Source organism: Lactuca serriola, chromosome 2 (assembly GCF_051521515.1).
Source record: "Lactuca serriola cultivar US96UC23 chromosome 2, Lser_US96UC23_V15, whole genome shotgun sequence".
In the NCBI taxonomy this organism is placed as follows: Eukaryota; Viridiplantae; Streptophyta; class Magnoliopsida; order Asterales; family Asteraceae; genus Lactuca; species Lactuca serriola.
In genome coordinates this window covers 159,717,106-159,737,426 of record NC_136409.1, presented here as the reverse complement: position 1 = coordinate 159,737,426, position 20,321 = coordinate 159,717,106, and the positions used below count along the sequence as shown (strand labels likewise).

The window sequence follows — 20,321 nt, the reverse complement described above, 5'->3', positions numbered from 1 at the left end:
TAGGAAGTTTGTGAATGATAGAATGATAGATCGTTGTTTTGTAGCGAGATTTTTGTTTTGTAAAAGTATTCAGTAATAAATCTATGATTTTATAGTACTTATCATTCATTTAAATTCATTTTGAGTAATCTTTTCTTCTTATTGGAACTTATGATTATATTGATAGAGTTTGTGATTACAAAACGTTTGCGAGGCAAAAATAGACATGGATGATTGAAGAAGTTTATATTAAGCCTATTTTAAAATCCAATTTTTTAGGCCATCCATATTTAATTATTCCAAAGAAAATAAAAATTGTCACAAAATGGTGTAGATATTTTACAAGACCTTAAAGGTGATGATTTAAATATATTCCCCTCGAACAAAAGAAAAGAAATATACGGTTATAAAGCCCAATTGTTCTTATCATTATACATCTCATACTACATATGTAATATAATTTAGATTCTTATACGATCTTATATAACATATACTCATTCTTTTCCAGACAAAAAAGATTATGGATGGAAAAATCAACACAATAATAACCGCTACCATTCATGAGTAATACTTTCTCGAATGAGTTGTGATGTTATTAGCACCATATTGTTGTTGCTAAATCACCATACAAAATGGAAATCTACCGACCTGAAAATTGAACAGTTGATGTAGTGGCATTTGATGTTGTTGATGGAGTAGTATATGTACTAGCGTCTAGTGAAATAGATACATGAGGTTCCTTATATGTAGACGTCATTGGGGATATTTGCTCTGGTGATCTGACGTCACTTAAAACCAAAACTACTTCAGACATTGATGGTCTTGTTGAAGCGGGTGATTGAGTGCACATCAAGGATAGCTCTATGATTTTCTTTACATCTTGTAGATATTCAGTTAGGTCTAGTTTAAGATCACATAGATTCTCAAGTATTCCATTCTCGTATAGATTCCATGCCTATCATACACAATAAGAAGAACAAGATTGTATAAAATATATATTTCAAATTATTCAATATATGGTTATATGATTATATTTTTTTTGGCTTCATCGATCTACTTGTAGACAAGACTCATGAGATATGGACCCAAGTAAAAAATATATGCCAAATATAGTATAACTTTAAGATACTTACGTAATCAACTAAGTTGTTTACAACAGATCCATTTCCTATGCCTTCAGTGCAACTCCTCCCACTAATAATTTCAAGGACTACAACTCCAAAGCTGTACGTATCTACTTTCTCAGATACATGTCCATTGATTGCATACTCTGGCGCTATATAGCCACTATAAATTATATCATACACGATTAGTTAAAAGGAATTAAATACATTAGTAAAGAAGAAATCAAATACATACACAAAGAGAACTAGAAAAGATGTTCAAATTGGTAAGGAGACTACTCTAATTATAAGTGAATGAACTTACGATGTCCCTGCAACTTTGGTGCTGATATGCGTCTTGTTTTCTGGTAACAGTCTAACCAAACAAAAGTCTGAAATTTTTGGTTGAAACTCATCATCAAGCAGAATGTTGCTCGATTTAATATCTCCATGAACGACTGTGACATGGTATTGTTCATGTAGATATGCAAGTCCTCTTGCTATTCCAAAGATTATTTCAAACCTTTGTTTCCAATTTAGACTCCCTCGTTTTTCACCTGCCATTTGTAATTAGATCGAATGTCAGGTATCATAACTACATGAATTCGTCAGCTAAAGGCATGCTTCCAACTCACCGTAAAGGAAATTATCAAGGCTTCCGTTTTCCATGAATTCTAGAACAAGAAACATGTGAGGGCCATTGTTACAGTATCCAAGAAGGCGCATAAGATGACGATGATGAACATTACTTATGATTTTAAGTTCATTATCGAAGTCTGTTTTTCGTCCTCTAGAAGACATGGATGTTTTCTTTATTGCAACTACTTCCCCGTTTATTAGTGTCCCCTGATATATATATATCGAAAAAATTACAAGAGCACATGTCTATTTAGACTATAAAGAAAAAAATATATATAATTATATAGGATAATAAAAACTAATAGAAATACCTTATAAACCTCTCCGAAAGCTCCTTCTCCAAGTTTGTGCTCTATACTAAAATTATTAGTTGCGATAACTAAATCATTGAAGTTATAAACCATGGGGCCTTGCAGCAATTCAGTTGCTCCGGTCGACTTATCTGTGAAGTCGAAACCTCAAATATATTACAAACCACTAACCATGTACGTACGTAGTAAAGATACATTAAGATAATTAGTCATTCCACTTTAGAAACATGTTAAGTTGATGTACAAGTTTAGTATAAATGTTTCCCAAAATTTCATACCATGCATTTGTAGAAGTGGATGTGCATAAGTATGTACCTTGTTGGTGATCACTTGACTTTCTAGACACATGCCACAAGAGATATACAACTACAAGTACAATCAACATAATGGTGACACCTCCAAGAACTCCTCCTATAATAGCTCCTTTAGGGATTGAAATTCGTCCTGGTATATTGTACATCACATAAATCATAAACGAATATATTGCAAACAACATAGCTACTCAGCTGAACTATCTTTAACTATAAATATCTTAGGTAAAAACAATATTAAAAGTCATGTCTAGGAAATAGTTCTTACCATCTTTTAGAAAGGGTGTTAAATCAATAGTCTGGTTGTTTCTAAAAAACGCAGTACTAGAGTACCTCATAAAGCATCCTGCATCAATTGCCCTTCCGAATGTATTAGGAAGACAACCTGATAAGGTTGTAGTTCTTACTGATAAACATTCCGCACAAACAGTTTGGCTTATGTTTACATTACATTGTGCAATTGCATATACAGCTACATTGTTGCCTTTAACTCTCCTTTCAGAGGCAGCATAGAAATTTGATGTTCTTGGTGTTGCAAATCGAAGGTCTGATAATAACTCTTTCACTGTTTCTTGAAATGCAGGCTGAGTTGAAGTTTTGTTTCCACATACTCCAACATTTCCCCGAACATTAGCCTCTGTGTAGAAGTTATAGTTCTCGTACCTTCAATAATTAATACAATGCAATGAAACACATAAAATAGAAACCATAAATGTATTTATCATGGATTATGCTGATTAATTTTCATAAACCTGGGCAGAAGAGATGAGGAATATGATAATAAAAAAACTTGACATCAAGTTTGGTTTGTTTAAATTTAGTGTCCTTAATATTTGATCTAATATTGCTCATGATCAAATATCACATCCCTTGAGGATAATCCAACAAAAATTTACTTCAAGTCATCGAAAGAAACAAAACGTTCTTAATTAACTCATATAAGGTTTTGGTGTTTTCTCAAGCAACCAAAAATACTAGTTACCTAAGCTCACAATATTAGAGTAGATTTCTAGATTTAGTTTTCATCCGATGGAGTTGGTGGGACAAAATATAATAACAAACTATAACATAAATTTGGTAATTATGATTTATGTATAAAAATGAAGTAGTAAACCAAAAGAAATTCATGAAAGGAATTAATTACCTCAGTTCACAATCGTCGTAGATAACACGGCCACCATTGACAATCCCACATACTCTGACACCTGTCACAGCTACATCGAAACACTTCAAACACTCTGCGGTGGAGAGATACCCCCTACATAAAGCAAGTCCGTAAACTGAGTCGCCGTTGATTATAGTCCGTGCAACAGCTTCATATACGGTGGCACCGGACAACTGCCGCCGGAGGCTAGAAATGGTGGTGTTGAGGTTCCTCGAAAAAAACTCTTCGTTCAATACCCCATATTTACTGCAATACCTTCTTAGCAGAGTATTGCTCCTCCTACTGGACTGTGAAGTCACCCTTTCCGCCATGATTACAAGGAAAATCACGGCCAGCCAGCATAGCATGAATCCCAAGCCTCCGATGGGTGTGTGAGTACGTTTTCCCATGGAAGAGAGAGAAAGAGAAAGAGAAAGATATGAATACCTTCCTATCCGCTAGCAGAAGAGTTATATGAAGTATATGAAGTTTAGCTGCCACGTAAATTACTAGTTTACCCTGTTGACAAATGTATCAAACTACAGTTAGGGAGGGCATTAATGTTATTTGAAATGATTGGTTGAACTCCGAATAAACTATTGAGACCTTGTGAATACATCCTTCAAGTTGACTAATTAGATGCGGCTTTCTTTTATTACATCGGTGTTTACTTTTTTAAAAGATTCAACTGAATTGCCATGACGTTATTTATATTTTTCGAGGATAATGTCAATGTGTTTTTTTTTTCTTAATTCTTGCTTGGAATATCATTTATACGTCAGAGCTACGATTCACAAGTTCGCTGGTCACTTTTATTTTTAATAGTTAAATCTTTGGATTTAAAACAGTGTTTTGATCACTAGAACATATTTTATGCACAATTTACAAATTATAATTCTCTTCGTATATTTTCTAGTTGGAGTGTCACTAAATCATGTTTCGACATAATTATAAGAGAATCATCATTACTGAATTATTTATAAACTTTGTTCTAGTAATCAAATCATCTAATAGTTAAGTTATGATTAAAAAAAATTGTAACAATTAAAACTGAGCAATCTAAAAATCATATTTGCAAAAGACAACTACATCATACAGTTTTTTCCAAGCCGGTGGTAACCGTCACTAATGGATTTATGGATGGATTAAATAATGTTGGAAAAACCCATCGTTAAATTGTTTGGTGATTTTAGTGTTATCAAGATATTTTAGTGTAGTTATTATTATTAATATTGAGATATGTTGAGATCCATTTACTAACCAAGACAGAAGGTGTGGAGTGTACACTCACTACTAGAAAACATGACATTTTCCTACAGAAAATAGCTATGGAAATTTTCCGTAGCTAATTAGCTACGGAATTGCTACGGATCGTCTACAGAATGGGATGCCCTAGTTTAGTAACAGAATAGCTACGGAACCGCGTTCGTAGCTATTCCGTAGCTAATTAGCTATGGAATAGCTACGGAATAGCTACAGATCCAAAATCCGTAGCTATTCCGTAGCTAATTAGCTACAGAATGGCTACGGCATACCTACGGATACTAATTACCTACGGATTAGCTACATAGTATGTTTTCCGTTAGAATTCCGTAGCTAAGTAGCTACGGATTGGCTACGAATTTATCTTATTTTCGATTTTACGAGCACCAAACGTCGTTTTTTTTCGCTTCGTTATTTTCACACCTCTACTATATATAATTATATATATTTTCACCAACTTGTAGTTATTAATATCGTTCATAAGGTCGTGTGCCCCTTCGGGATCAAGTACTCGTTTCACAGTTTAACATTGTACTTTTCACCAACTTGTGATGGATTATGTTTGTATATGTATATTTATACACATGAATGAGTTGTGGTATATGTTTACGTGTATATGTGTATGTATACGTGTTTGTGAGATGTATGTGAACGTATTTATAAGCATTATAGTGTTAAACCACTAAACGGGTAAGGATCTCGTATGTGCACACAATTTTATGAATGATATTAATGGCTATAAGTTGGTGAAAATATAAATAATCATGTATAATAGAGGTGTGAAAATTGGAGCGAAAAAAACGAAGTTTGATGCCCGAAAAATCAAAAATAAGAAAATTCCGTAGCTAATCCGTAGCTAATTAGCTACGGATTAGCTACGGATGTTTCTTATTTTCGATTTTTTGGGCACCAAACGTCGTTTTTTTCCCTTCCTTTTTTTCACACCTCTACTACACATGATTATCTATACTTTCACCTACTTGTATCTATTAATATCGTTCATAAAGTTGTGTGCCCCTTCGGGATCAAGTACTCGTTTCACTGTTTAACACTGTAATGCCTATACTTTTCACTACCTTGTGATAGATTATGTTTGTATATGTATATGTATATACATGAATGAGTTGTGGTATATGTGTACATGTATACATGTTTATGAGATGTATGTGTACGTATTCATAAGCATTATATTATTAAACCATTAAACGAGCAAATGGATCCCGTATGTGCACACGGCTTTGTTAATGATATTAATAGCTATAAATTGGAGAAATTATAGATAATCATGTATAATAGAGATGTGAAAAAAACAGAGCGAAAAAAACGACGTTTGGTGCCCGAAAAATCGAAAATAAAAAAAATCCGTAGCTAAACCGTAGCTATTTTGCTACGGATTAGCTATAGAATATGCTTTCCGTTAGAATTCCGTAGCTAATCCGTAGCAAAATAGCTACGGATTAGCTACGGATTTTTTTTTATTTTCGATTTTTCGGTCACCAAACGTCGTTTTTTTCACTCCGTTTTTTTCACATCTCTATTATACATGATTATCTATAATTTCTCCAATTTATAGCTATTAATATCATTAACAAAGCCGTGTGCACATACGGGATCCATTTGCTCGTTTAATGGTTTAACATTATAGTGCTTATGAATACGTACACATACATCTCATAAACACATATACCTACATCATCATCATCATCATCATCATCATCATCATAATCATCATCATCACCACCATCACCACCACCATCATCATCATCATCATCATCATCACCAACATCACCATCACCACCAATATCACCATCACCATCACCATCATCATCATCATCATCACCACCACCATCATCATCATCACCACCACACCACTATCATCATTATCACCACCACCATCATTATCATCATCACCATCATCACCATCATCACCATCATCACCATCACCACCACCACCATCATTATCATCATCACCATCACACCACCATCATCATCACCACCATCACCATCACACCACCATCACCATCACCATCACCAACATCACCACCACCACCACCACCATCATCATCACCACAACCATCATCATCATCATCATCACCACCACCACACCACTATCATCATCATCATCATCATCATTACCACCACCACCATTATCATCATCATCATCACCATCATCATCATCTTTATCATCATCACCACCACCACCATCATCATCATCGCCACAACCGTTATCATCATAATCACCATCACACCACCATCATCATCACCACCATCACCATCACACCACCATCATCATCATCACCATCACACCACCATCACCATCACCATCACCATCACCATCACCATCACCACCATCATCACCATCATTACCACCACCACCAACATCACCATCACCATCACACTATCGATAGTCATTGTCATTGTCATGATGATGATCATCATCATCCTCATCGTCATCATTTATGCATCAGTTTGTTGTTGTTTATGTTTTGTTTTAAGTTTAATCAGGATTACACTTAAATGGGGGAGGTTGTTGGTGATTTTATATCATCAATATTATTTAAGTGTAATATGATTAAAATTGTTGACTAAAAGTGATCTTGTTGAATATTGAACAAGTTAGGATGGTGTAGGAGTGCACACTTGTTCAAGTTTTTCAAGATTAAAAGTACATTGTTATTTATAGGAGAAGCCCCTACACGAACGGGGGTTCGGGGGCAGCGCCCCTGTGAGCGGGGTCCCAGGGGCGGCAGCCCCTGGCGGGGTCCAAGGGGCAGAGCCCCTGGTTGGGATGTCATGTTCGGACTATGTTGCTATATTAAAAAATGCTTCAAAAATCCAATTTTAAAAAAGTTGACCATTTTTTCCCTGATAATCATGTATAATAGAGATGTGAAAAAAAACAAAGCGGATAAAACGATTGTTGGTGCCCGAAAAATCGAAAATAAAAATAATTTGTAGCTAATCCGTAGTTAATTAGCTACAGAGTTTTTTAATTTCGAATTTTTGGCGACCAAACATCGTTTTTCTTCGTTTTTTTCGCACTTCTATTAACTATTTGTGTCTTAAATATGTAAGAAAATTTATCCAGAAAAAAATTAAGACTCGAATAATAATAATAATAATAATAATAATAATAATAATAATAATAATAATAATAATAATAATAAAAAATAGAATTGTAAGTGGTTAAAAGCTATTGTAGACAATCAAGGTATGGATGTGGCATTCCCGGCCGATTGGTTGTTCCTTTGGTTCTATCTATGATAGACGCGAGTTCGAATCCCACAGCCCCCTTTTTTTTGGCATTTTCGATTTCAGGGTTTCACAAAATCAAAACTTTTGTCCGCCTCCATTTAATTTAGCGGGATCCATCAGTGAAATTTTTTATTATCCCGCTTCTCTCTATCTCCCTCCCTGATTCGTTTTCCCTCTTCTCTCTCACTGTTTCCTACTCGCACCTCCCCCTTACACCCCCTCTCGTCTTCGTTTTCATCGTCGGAGTTCCATATTACCGCCAATGCTTTCCGTTCATCACCGATTCATCTTTGCCCTTTTTAGCTCCGCTCGTCTGCTTGTCGTCGCCGTCATCGGCTTGCCATCGCCATTGTCATCATTGTTTCAAGTAAGCTTTTTTTGGTTTAATTCCAATTAGGTTTTCGTTTTGGGTTAGGATTGATTTTGATTTAGACTTTGTTTTGATGTAGGGTGTGTTTTGATTTTGGGTTCCGTTAGATGCCTTCTTCAAACTGTTGATGCCTTCTTCAAACTCCTCTGCTCCATCTGTTATTGAGGCGACCAAGGTTATTACTCCATGGCTCAGCTGCCCTCCTCTCTCTCTTTGCACCTTTGCTCGATTTCTTCCATAAAAAGGTAAAACCCTAGTTTTTTTTATTTTCTTTTCTGAAATTACTTGATGTATACAATTTAGATGTTTAATTCATTGATAATTCTGATTTGTTTTGTTGAATGTGAGGTTTTAAATTATATTTTAGGTCGAATTTGAGATTTTTAGTTAAATTTTGGTTGAAAATGTTAGATTTGTGGTAAAGTTCAACAGTAATGTTTGGGATTTTCTAATTCAATAGGTTCGGAAAGCTGGTGATCCAGGTAATCATAATTCTGCAATCTTCCCACGAGTAAGGAGGTCAATATGACTTTTTAGTTTATTGAGAATCAAATCAATCAATTTGAGTAAATATTCAACTTTTTTTTATGAGTTTCAGTGATTATCCTACTGTGGCTTCTACATGAGAATGGAGTTTTTGATCTTGTGTATGACAGGTCCGTCAACAGTAAGTTTTAGAATTGAACTTTTGCTCATTGACTTCAGGTTTAGCAGTTGGAAATCAACTTGGTTTGGTGAGAGATGATTCTATATTATATATTTAATTATTTATCTTTTGGTTTTAATGGATATTTGCTTACTTGACCTAGTTGCATAAATGTTTGAGTTCGTAGATCTGTGTATATAACCTCAATTCCAGTTCAAAAGATACAATCCTACACATTGTCACAACAATAAAACAAGAAGGTACCTTTTGTGTTAGGTATATGTTTTTTAATATGTTTCTTTATTTTCATAATGTTTAAACTGTTTTCAATTTACTAACAAGCTGAAAATGGTGAGCCCAAATCTAGTGTGTGTTTCCACTTTCTTGATTCCCCTGTTGAAGCACTTCAATATATGGACCATGGAGCTAAGCTAGCTGTTTTTGAACAATTGAATTTGTAAACTTTTGATATTGTTTGTTTTGTTAATTAGTATTTACTTTTGTAAGATATTTTGAACAATGGAAAGGAATGTGTCAAAGTTGATATTAGGGATGTTTTTTGGTGTATTTTATATGGTATTTGAAAATGTGAATTGAATGTGGTATTTGAAAAAAATTTGGAAATTTTTTGATTTTTTTTTTAAATAAATCGAAGTTAACTACGGAATAGCTACGGATTTCCGTAGCTATTTGGATCCGTAGCTATTCCGTAGCTATTTGGATCCGTAGCTATTCTGTAGCTATTCACTTCCGTAGCTATTTTGTAGGAAATCGGTAGCTATTTATTTCCGTAGCTATTCCGTAGCTATTCCGTAGTTAATCCGTAGCTATAATTTAGCCACAGGCCATTATGCTACAGACATTTTTCCGTAGCAATTTCGTAGCTATCCGGTTATAGCTACGGAATAGCTACGGATTGTGCTGTAGCTATTACACCAATTTTCTAGTAGTGACTCTGAGTGATAAATATGAACTCGGGAATACAAGAGTCCGTTGGTAGAGCCCCTGGGTGCAAGGTTCTAAGGGGTTACGCCCCTATCGGGTCTAGGGTTGCACCCATGTCGGGGTCTAGGGGCAGCACCCCTTGCGGGGTCTAAGGGAAGAGCCCCTAGTGGTGGGGATTGGGGCAGCGCCCCGAAAGCTAAACAAATTTTCATATCTGGAAAGGGTCCAGCCACGCAAATTCCCGCCAAAACTAGTAGTGACATCATGATGCTACCATAAATTGGTTATGTCATAATAACAAACTCATTGGCGCCAAATGCATGTAAGTTCCATCAACCAACTTTCAACCAATATTCTATCATCTATTTAAGGATGGTTAAAGTTCCAAACTTAGGTTTGAACATAGATATTCCCGAAAATAATTCATCTGATTCTATCTATCTTTTCAAGAACACAAAACAACAAAGTATTTTTCAATATTTTAGATTTAGAAGTTGTCTGACTTCTAAATTGTCATTCTTTGGATTATCCCAAATCTGATTTCATGATACCTCGGGCTATAGGGTCGAAATCATAGATTGTGGAAAGTGATTGCAATCACAATCTTAGAAATATCCAAGTAAATTGATATTCTTAAGACCCCAAAATTCTAACTTTCAAAATCTGTTATTTGTGATGAATATCAATGTCAGAATCTGTTAAAAACATGACTTCCAAATTCGGGAAGTTGGATAAGTTTGAAGGCATTAATTTTCATCGTTGGTAAAAGAAGATGCATTTCCTTCTTACTATACTGATAGATGTTCACATTTTAAGCACTCCTACACCAGAACCTATGGAGGATGAACCCCTTAAACATACCAAAAGAAGATGAAAATGGAAAAAAATTAAATTACACAAATGGTCCCTATGGTTTAGGGTAATTTGCACGTTTGGTCCCTAACTAATTTTTTTACTCGGAAGGTCCCTATTGTTTGTTTTTGTTATGCGCTTGGTCCCTATCTTAACTAAAAAGACTATTTTCCCCTTCATTTTTTAATTTTTTTAAATAAACACAACCCCAACCTCACCTCCGTCACCTTACCTAACCTATCCCATAATTTTTCATATTTAAATAATAGTCTTTTTAGGTAAGACATAGACAAAGCGCATAACAAAAACAAACTGTATGAACCAAGCGCGTAACAAAAACAAATAATAGGGATCTTCCGAGTTAAGAAAAAATAAGTTAGGACCAAACATGGAAAATACACCAAACCACAGGGACCATTCGTGTAATTTACTCATGGAAAAATGATGATTATATCTGTTGTGGTCACATTCCGAATGATTCACATGGGATGTTCATTGATTACCGGGAGTTGAGCAAGTTTACGATGAAGAACCGTTATCCCCTTCCGCAGATTGATGACCTCTTTGATTAGTTGCAGGGTACATATTGGTTCTCCAAGATAGATCTGAGGTCCGAGTATCATCATGTCAGGGTGAGAGAGGAGGACGTGGTGAAGACCGCGTTCGAGACTCTTTATGGGCATTTCGAGTTTATGGTGATGCCATTTCGGCTCACCATTGTGTCGGTGGTGTTTATGGACTTGATGAATCGCGTTTGCAGGTCGATGCTTGATCGCTCTGTTATAGTGTTTATTGATGATATATTGGTATATTCCAAGACCAAGGAGTAGCATGAGGAGCATCTTCATAAGCTTCTGGAGGTTTTGAGGCGAGAACGGTTTTACACTAAGCAAATCTCGAAGTGCAAGTTTTGGTTACGAGAGGTTCAATTCCTTGCACACATCGTTAACTAGGATGAGACATTGGTCGATCCAGCCAACATCATGGTTGTGATGCAGTGGGAGGTTTTGAAATATCCCTCGGATTTCAGGATTTCTTAGGATTATCAAGGTACTATCGAAGATTCATTCATGATTTATCCAAGATTGTAGTACCCCTCACTCGTCTAGCAATGAAGGGGGTGGATTTACGATGGGGCCCTAAGCAGCAGTCAACATTTGAGACCCTTCGGCAAAGATTATGTGACATCTTGTTTTTGACCCTTCCAGATGGAGTTGAGGATTTTGTGGTATTTTGTGATGCATCCATGAATGGTTTGGGGCAGTCCTCATGCAGAGAGGACAGGTGATAGCTTATGCTTCGTGGCAACTGAAGCCACACGAGACATGATATCCCACACAAGATCTGGAGTTGGTGTTAGAAATAATGACGAGATAATCAATGCAGAACCTGAAGAACAAGCATGAATCAATCTATGCAAGTAATCTGTCAAAGGTTTTTTTTTCTTATTGATCTGGAATGGGACGTACAAAGAAACCCTTTTTTGGGAAAAAAAGCTTACGTCAAAAGTACCATAAATGGCCATGTTAAATGTAATCGAAAACATAACAGAGATGTTATTGCGCCAGAACCTTGGCCAAGACCCGGTCTCGGCCTGAGTGAGCCAGCACTAGGGTGACAGTTCACTTTCCTTCACAAGGAAAGAATATTCCCCGTGATCTTCTTATTCACTCACGGTTAATCAGTATGTGGCAAGAAGCTTAGGTGACGCCTAGAACTAATGTCACCAGTTAGTTAGTTAACGTTAGCGTGACTCTCCCAGTCAAAGGAGGCCACGTCTCACACTCATTGGACGAGGTCCCCACGATCCGCTAGAAACAGGTATAAAAGGATCTCTTCCGCCAAAAGGAAGGGATCCATCTTCTCCCTCATGAGTTTTACCCTAAAATTCTCTCTCCCAGAAAACTAACTTGATCGTCGGAGTGACGTCCCGGGAGCACAACCGGACGTCCTCAAATGATTATGTGTTGTGTTCTTAGGAAAGCTTCCAGGAAGGATCCATCATCCAGCATCCAAACCCCTGTAGAGCATGTCACAACATTTGGCGCCATCCGGACATATCCTTAGAGTGATACAGCCAATAGACAATGTTGGTTCCCTGCAAAAGGGGGACCTAAAACCAATGGCATCTAGGACGGCAGTAGAAGATGTGTTCAGAACACCGGTAACGTTAAACAACGACTGCCACCGCGAGTGTAGCACACAGACCATAATCTAGGTGCTAACGGCACAGGAACCACCGATTATGGTAGAAATAGCAGAGCCAGTACTCCAGAGCCACTACCTTAGCCGACGATACCACATCTTGATTTGTTGCAGACAAATCCATATGTCGTCACAGAGGTACTCACTATCTCTAACTCTCGTAAGATGAACGTACCTCACTACATGGTAGACGAGATAGAGAAACTCTCGAGAAACCTACTCAACATTATTTTCTCCAGCAACGATTCCATACCATCAAACTAGGATCCGCGCCCTAAATTTGGATTCATTTGTCACATGAAAGTCCATCGAATATACATTGACAATGGTAGTCGATGTAACAACCCAGATTTTCAAAAGGATTTTTTTTTCATTTTTAAATAGTCAAAACACTTTCCATTCAATACATTTGGTTTCAAATTCTTGATAATAACAACATTATTCCAATCATAAAAGTGTCCCATAAAAATTCCTAAGAGAGAGTACATGTAACACCATGATTTTCAAGACAAAATTTTCATTTAAATAATCAATTTAATATTGAAACACTTGTTTAAAATCTTATTCACATTCGAATTACAAAACATAGTTTCCTTTTCGTTATAATGGAAGACCAGGATCCTCCAAAACCCAACTCTTTCTTCGGTGTGTACAATCGAACCGTTGCCATCCCGCGTTACTGTAAGAACCTGAAACAACATAACATACACAACGTAAGCACGAAGCTTAGTGAGTTCCCCAATATACCTTACGCACCTACGCCTTCCGGCCCGGACCTTTCGGTCCACATAACATTGCCTTCCGGCCCGGACCTTTCGGTCCACATAATATTGCCTTCCGGCCCGTAACATAATCGCCTTCCGGCCCATAACAGTATAAAACATAACACATGTAACATAACGCACATAACACATAAGTCATACATCATACCGTTCTTCCTATCACATGAAGTCTCGCCTTCCGGCCCGTATAAGTATACATCATATAAGCATACATCACATATAAAGCATCTACCTCTCTAGCCATAGCATAAATATAACACATACGACCTTCCGGTCTCTCAATCAAACCCTTCCGGGTAAAGTATAGTGAGAAGACTCACCTCGCGGACACTGGAAGATAGCAACTCCTGAAATCCCTTGCACTTGATCCTCCGAGCTACAAGCTCCCTGAAACATCATATATCCCTTATTAATACTTCTATCTCCCACGTTAACTGACCCTAAGAAATCACATCGGTCAACTCTGGTCAACAGACCATTGTCAGCTCGACTGGACTCGGCGAGTTCCCTGGCGACTCGGCGAGTCTAGTCGTCCTCACCAATTCCTGCATGATCCCTTTCCACTCGTCGAGTATCCCTCTTGACTCGACGAGGTCCTCGTGGAAGAATCGCGGGGCCACCCCGACTCTACTCGCCGAGTCTGAAGAACCAACTCGGCGAGTCCCAGTAAATCTTCAAGCTACTCGCCGAGTCTGCTCATCCGACTCGGCGAGTCCACGCCATGCAGTCGATCGAACTGCTTCCTGAGATACATATATTCCCGAATATACAAACATGGGACCTTCTGGACCTCTAAGGGTCCTAATACAAGGTTGTAAACATTGGATAACGACACAACAATCCATCTAATCTCCAAATGGGTTTCATAAACCCTAAATTCGTGTACACATCAAAATAACAGGAATGATCCGAAACATAACCTGAAAACGTACTCTCTGCGTCCCCAAACCTCAGAACTCGATCCCCTTGATCTTCCTTTGGCCAAAATCCTTCCTCTTCTTGCACCACAATTCCTTCAAAGTCAATAATGGCCTTCAAGCTTGCTCTAAATGCCACAGTCGTCTAGGGTTCTTCCCAATCGATCCAAAGTCGTGAAATGACGGCATAACAACCCTTATATACGACCCCATACTGGACGGCTAGGGTTTTCCACTGAACAGCGTCGACTCGCCGAGTCCATACCTGGACTCGTCGAGTCCAGTCGCGAACCCGCGACCCAAGCTGCGACCCCACTCGGCGAGTCTGGCTCCAACTCGCCGAGTCTCCCCTTTAAAACACCCTCAAAATGCAACTTAACAATACTTGAGATTTTGGGCTGTTACAATTCTCCCCCACTAGAATTAGACTTCGCCCTCGAAGTCTCACTCTGAAAATAGTTCTGGCTGCTGCTCCCGCATCTCACGTTTCGGCTTCCCTAGACACAACCGATCTCTCCCGAGGCCGCTACTGAACCAATACCAGAGGTACCTCCTTGTTCCTCAGAACCTTGATCTTCCGATCTCCGACGGCCACTGGCCTCTCGACGTAACACAGGCTCGCATCCACCTAATCGTTCTCAAGTAGAACCACTGCTGACTCATCCGCTATACACCTCTTCAATTGCGATACATACAAGCGTCATGGATCCGTCCCAATTCCGTTGACAGCTCCAACAATAGGTCACCCTTCCTACCTTCGTACCTTCACGAAAGACCCAACATACCGGGGCCCCCCATTTACTCCTCTTCCTAAATCCAAACACCCCGTCAGAATTACGAAGTCGCCGACCGGAATCTCATGCTCGTAACGGTGTCTGCCTGCATAACCTTCCTGTTAACTCTAGACGATCACTAACTCTCTTTAACCTGCTGAGTCTGCTCTGTCAACTAAAGCACGAACTCTGAACTGCTCATCACTCTCTGTAATCGGAAATTACCCAAGATGCACTCTGCTCCAAATCTCAACGATCACTCAACCCATAAGGGTTAGGATACCCTGAACCACCGGATCCCCTATCCAAGGCCCACTTTGCCCATTCCGGACCGACTGAGAGATCCATTCTCCCCCTCAGATCAACTCTCACAAGTTCCCTCTTGCCATCACATACACATACTGAACTAGTCCCAACACCCGCAGGTTGAAAAACCCGGTACACTGATGATATCCTCGAACATCTCCCAAGGAGAACCACTAATATCCGTCCTATACTCTGATCAGAATCACACTGAGAATTCAAGATTCTCTATTCTCTTGCATCCTTTCTGAGTCTCGTCAGTCATCCCAACCCGGATGGTTCCTACTTCATTGCCGCATACATGATGCTCGAAACCATACTTGAAATACTCTAACCATAACCTTGCTCTGCAAATTTCACTTTCGTGAACTTGCACCCCTTCGGAGTTACACACCTTCCTCTTTTCCTTTTTCCAAGGAACCCTCTTGGCCATAATGCCACTCCAACCGGTGCCACGGTGCTCGCCCCAAGCGACACCACCCTTTTTGCATAACCGCTATCCACATACTCTGGTTCTCATTGCAGGGCTCTCAATCTCATGCACTCTCTCCACTCATTAAGATCACTGCCTCAGCTAAACAAGATCACTAACCCCAGGGCCCGACCTTCCAATGTAACCACACTGCACATGCACCATCCGCAATCTCAACTGATCCAGCAATACCAACAGAGTCTCCAGCATGACTGGACCGACTCTCATAACACATACTAGCCACTCGAGGCCATATCTCTGTGGGTCCGTACACCCAACTCTGCGAACCCTCAGGTTCTAACTCTGGAACCTTCCAGTTCCAGCTCTAGAAACATGCACAACATAATCCCGTGGGATTAATGCAGTACAACCCATCACGTATCTCAAACATACCAATACTCTGATCACATAGCCCCGGTCACTTACTCAAGCTTGATCCTGACCTTCTCTCAGGTCTCCACAATAGAATGCCCTAGGTCTGTATCCCGCCCCGCATACCCGACGCTCACTCTCGTCGGCCTATACTCTGCGCTGACAACCACTGCTGAATCCCAACAGCTAAGCACCCTCACATACTCATCGATCTCCCGGAGAATTTTCTAATTCTCCCCCACTAAAACACTGACTAACTGCCACCGATCGTCATTAACGACCTTACAGAACAATCCTGTACAAAGAGAACGATTACACACTGACTGCTTCCCACAAGCACAAGCAACCCTCAGCAAAACACACATCCTCCCTGATCAACCCACTCACAAGAATCTAGTCCTTCAATCATCCACTCCACGACTGTAGATGCTACCCGACAATCAACCCAGTGCCGCATCTCCCCTAACAACCCCCACGGACGATAACCAAAGGAATCCGCGACAATAACCCATAACCAAACCCACAATCTGCCCAAGGGATGAACACCACATCGAAAACCGCACAAGACTACTGACACTAAAACACCAATTATAACCATACTCAATCATCAGGGAACAACGAATGCCAAAGCGAAAACCTGGAACACCAATCCATCACCATGCCAGACCCGCGAAACAACGAATACCACAACGAAATCCATACAAGATACCAGCACAGACAATACGCCAAATCAATGCAAGACAATTAAGACATCCTGAAAACATCATACCCGCAGCTGTCTCCGGCACTGCTCCGTCTCCCTCTGTCGCACGCAGATAAACACGACCCTGAGCCCTCTGGGGCTCTGCTCCATCCTGTCCTCCTCAAATCCCGAATTGGCACTGACTGCCAACCATCCCGTGCACAGTGCCCCTCCTTTCCGCACTTGCGGCATGCACCACCAGACCCGCAAGCTCCGATGTAACCCCTTTTTACTCGATCATCGACACCTATGGTCTCATGCTTCCCTACTGCATCTCTATACTCCACTTATTACCACTCCTGACAATTCTTGCTTTCTTACATACTGCACCCGGTTCTCCCCCACTAGGGTTCGACCAACACCAATTAATTAGTATACAATCAACCCACGACTATCTTTCACCAGCGAAATCGTACCTGCCCCAGTAAAGTGCTGTGCAACACCCGATAGTCCCTCCCCTTATAAAGTCAATCAATCCCTATACTCTGAACCTTTAGCTAATTCTTCAAGAACTTCTCATCACGGCTGCCTCTAATCGTTCCAAATCCCATACTGATCTAATACTAAGCACCTGCACTGCTCGATAACATATCTGGCCAGAAGAATGCACCGCAGCATCATCGTTCCTCTCATCTCAACTCATCAATCCGTATCCAACGCCGGATTTGTCCCAAGAACAGGGACTTACTCTCAACATAGACGACAACTCTCCGCACTGCAAAACTCGTCTGAACTCTTCACTGCTACCACTATAACCCAACCTATTATTCTCAATTAGGTGTGGTGTGGTTCTCGGCTACCTCAGCCCCAACTGACTGTCTGTTCACGGTAAATCTCTGTCTCGCGGTACACCCGCTACCTGATGCTCTGAGGAAAGTCATTATCGATAACTACCTGCAGGGTGTACTCCCAAATCCGGAACTGAAACACCCGACCTCTCGCGTCTTGCACACGAGCATAAATGACACTACTCACCCAAAAGGTGACCTCTCCTCTGTCGTCTGATTGCTCAACTCAACTGAAATTTTCCCCTGTCTTGACTCTTACCAAAATACTCTGATAGGCACTCGCTTTTCCCCTCGAGGAACGCCTCTCCGTACTCAATCATGGTCTACAGGCTTGAAACCCATAGCGTCCAAACTCTACCTCATCGGTCATAACCGGGTAACAAGATAGCCACAAGCATCATCCACTACAAACCATGGTACTCATCCCATGACATCCCTCCTCAACATGCTTCGGTGTATGGTACCTGAACCATAGCACCACTCCCCAAGCTGCTCCAACGTATAGCACTCGGACCACAACATCTATCTCAATCTGTTCCGATGTATGGTGCCCGGACCATAACATCACTCTGTATCCGCTCCGATGTATGGTATCCGAACCATAACATCACCCCTCAATCTGTTCCTTAGGACCTTTAGGATGCTCCCTGTATCAAGTATTGGTCCTCTGCTTTCAGTAGTACGGGCCCATACTACCTGCCACATCTACCCATACTTTCCACACGGACCATCCCGGAGTTCCTAAATAGCTGATCGACCTGCTCTTTTTCACCAATCCCATCTTGCATGCTCGCTCCCCAGCGAAATCCTCTACTCTACCCGCGCACCCATCTTGGCTAGGTTTAATCTCTAGCCCATTCCGCCGTCCTCCCACTCCTTTGCTATCAGCTGCTGAAGAGCTCCTGATGATGCCAAACATCTACCTCCTGAGTATCGTCATACTCACTTAGTAGCTGTCTCCCATCATCGAGAACTCCACAAAGCACGAAGCAAGCAGCATTCGAGCATCGAAGCATACATAGGACTCCTTAGCTGTGATAGCTCCACCTTCTCGGCTCCTCCTCGGAAGTACCACTATACTCCGTAGCTCTACCCCTCGTGCGTTCTAACTAGATACCCTCACTCATCACATACACACAAAAGCATAACGCACATATAACAGCAAACCCTAGACTAAGGCATCACAAATCAGGTCATCCTAGTCCTAAGATGTGAAATACCTAGCCTGTCTCTAGCATGCGATAATGTCTCATAAAGTGCATAATAGATATTTCATAATACAAAAGTAAGGGTATTTTGGGAAATCACCGTTTGGCTCTGGCTGATTGTACACACTGCTCTTTCTTGCTTTCTCTTTGAACTCTTATTCACTTTTAGAAAACTATTTATTTGAAAACCTTTTCTTAATTCCTCAGTTTGAGTCCAGACTCACCTGTAGGCGCGTCCGAATCCCTCAAACCAAGGCTCTGATACCAATTTGTAACACCATGATTTTCAAGACAAAATTTTCATTTAAATAATCAATTTAATATTGAAACACTTGTTTAAAATCTTATTCACATTCGAATTACAAAACATAGTTTCCTTTTCGTTATAATAGAAGACCAGGATCCTCCAAAACCCAACTCTTTCTTCGGTGTGTACAATCGAACCGTTGCCATCCCGCGTTACTGTAAGAACCTGAAACAACATAACATACACAACGTAAGCACGAAGCTTAGTGAGTTCCCCAATATACCTTACGCACCTACGCCTTCCGGCCCGGACCTTTCGGTCCACATAACATTGCCTTCCGGCCCGGACCTTTCGGTCCACATAATATTGCCTTCCGGCCCGTAACATAATCGCCTTCCGGCCCATAACAGTATAAAACATAACACATGTAACATAACGCACATAACACATAAGTCATACATCATACCGTTCTTCCTATCACATGAAGTCTCGCCTTCCGGCCCGTATAAGTATACATCATATAAGCATACATCACATATAAAGCATCTACCTCTCTAGCCATAGCATAAATATAACACATACGACCTTCCGGTCTCTCAATCAAACCCTTCCGGGTAAAGTATAGTGAGAAGACTCACCTCGCGGACACTGGAAGATAGCAACTCCTGAAATCCCTTGCACTTGATCCTCCGAG

At 39.9% G+C, this 20,321-nt stretch overlaps 1 protein-coding gene and 1 long non-coding RNA gene across 3 annotated transcripts; one reads left to right on the top strand and one right to left on the bottom strand.

Moving 5' to 3' along the window:
* Window positions 1-314: 314 nt before the first annotated feature.
* On the bottom strand, window positions 315-3,933 carry LOC145090539 (cysteine-rich receptor-like protein kinase 2). The gene is made up of 8 exons (XM_079028694.1): window positions 3,488-3,933; window positions 2,612-3,006; window positions 2,348-2,476; window positions 2,033-2,163; window positions 1,718-1,928; window positions 1,408-1,639; window positions 1,113-1,266; window positions 315-934 (listed from the first exon to the last, which is right to left on the bottom strand). Exons 1-8 carry the CDS (start codon window positions 3,895-3,897, stop codon window positions 620-622), a joined length of 1,977 nt encoding a protein of 658 aa, XP_078884820.1. The 5' UTR covers window positions 3,898-3,933; the 3' UTR covers window positions 315-619.
* Window positions 3,934-8,079: 4,146 nt separating this feature from the next.
* LOC145090538 (uncharacterized) lies at window positions 8,080-9,578 on the top strand. Of its 2 annotated transcripts, XR_013701636.1 has the most exons (4): window positions 8,080-8,372; window positions 8,455-8,620; window positions 8,836-9,109; window positions 9,209-9,578. It is a non-coding gene; the product is annotated as an uncharacterized LOC145090538 (long non-coding RNA). The 2 variants fall into 2 exon arrangements; XR_013701635.1 differs by having other exon boundaries at window positions 8,836-9,578.
* The last annotated feature ends 10,743 nt before the right edge of the window (window positions 9,579-20,321 follow it).

Bases quoted from the DNA above. Each gene is read 5' to 3' on its own strand.
- LOC145090539 (XM_079028694.1), bottom strand. From the start codon at position 3,897: ATGGGAAAACGTACTCACACACCCATCGGAGGCTTGGGATTCATGCTA. The intron at 3,007-3,487 runs GTAATTAATTCC...TAATTATTGAAG, and splicing joins TACGACGATTGTGAACTGAG to GTACGAGAACTATAACTTCT. The intron at 1,929-2,032 runs GTATTTCTATTA...TATATATATCAG, and splicing joins CTTTCGGAGAGGTTTATAAG to GGGACACTAATAAACGGGGA.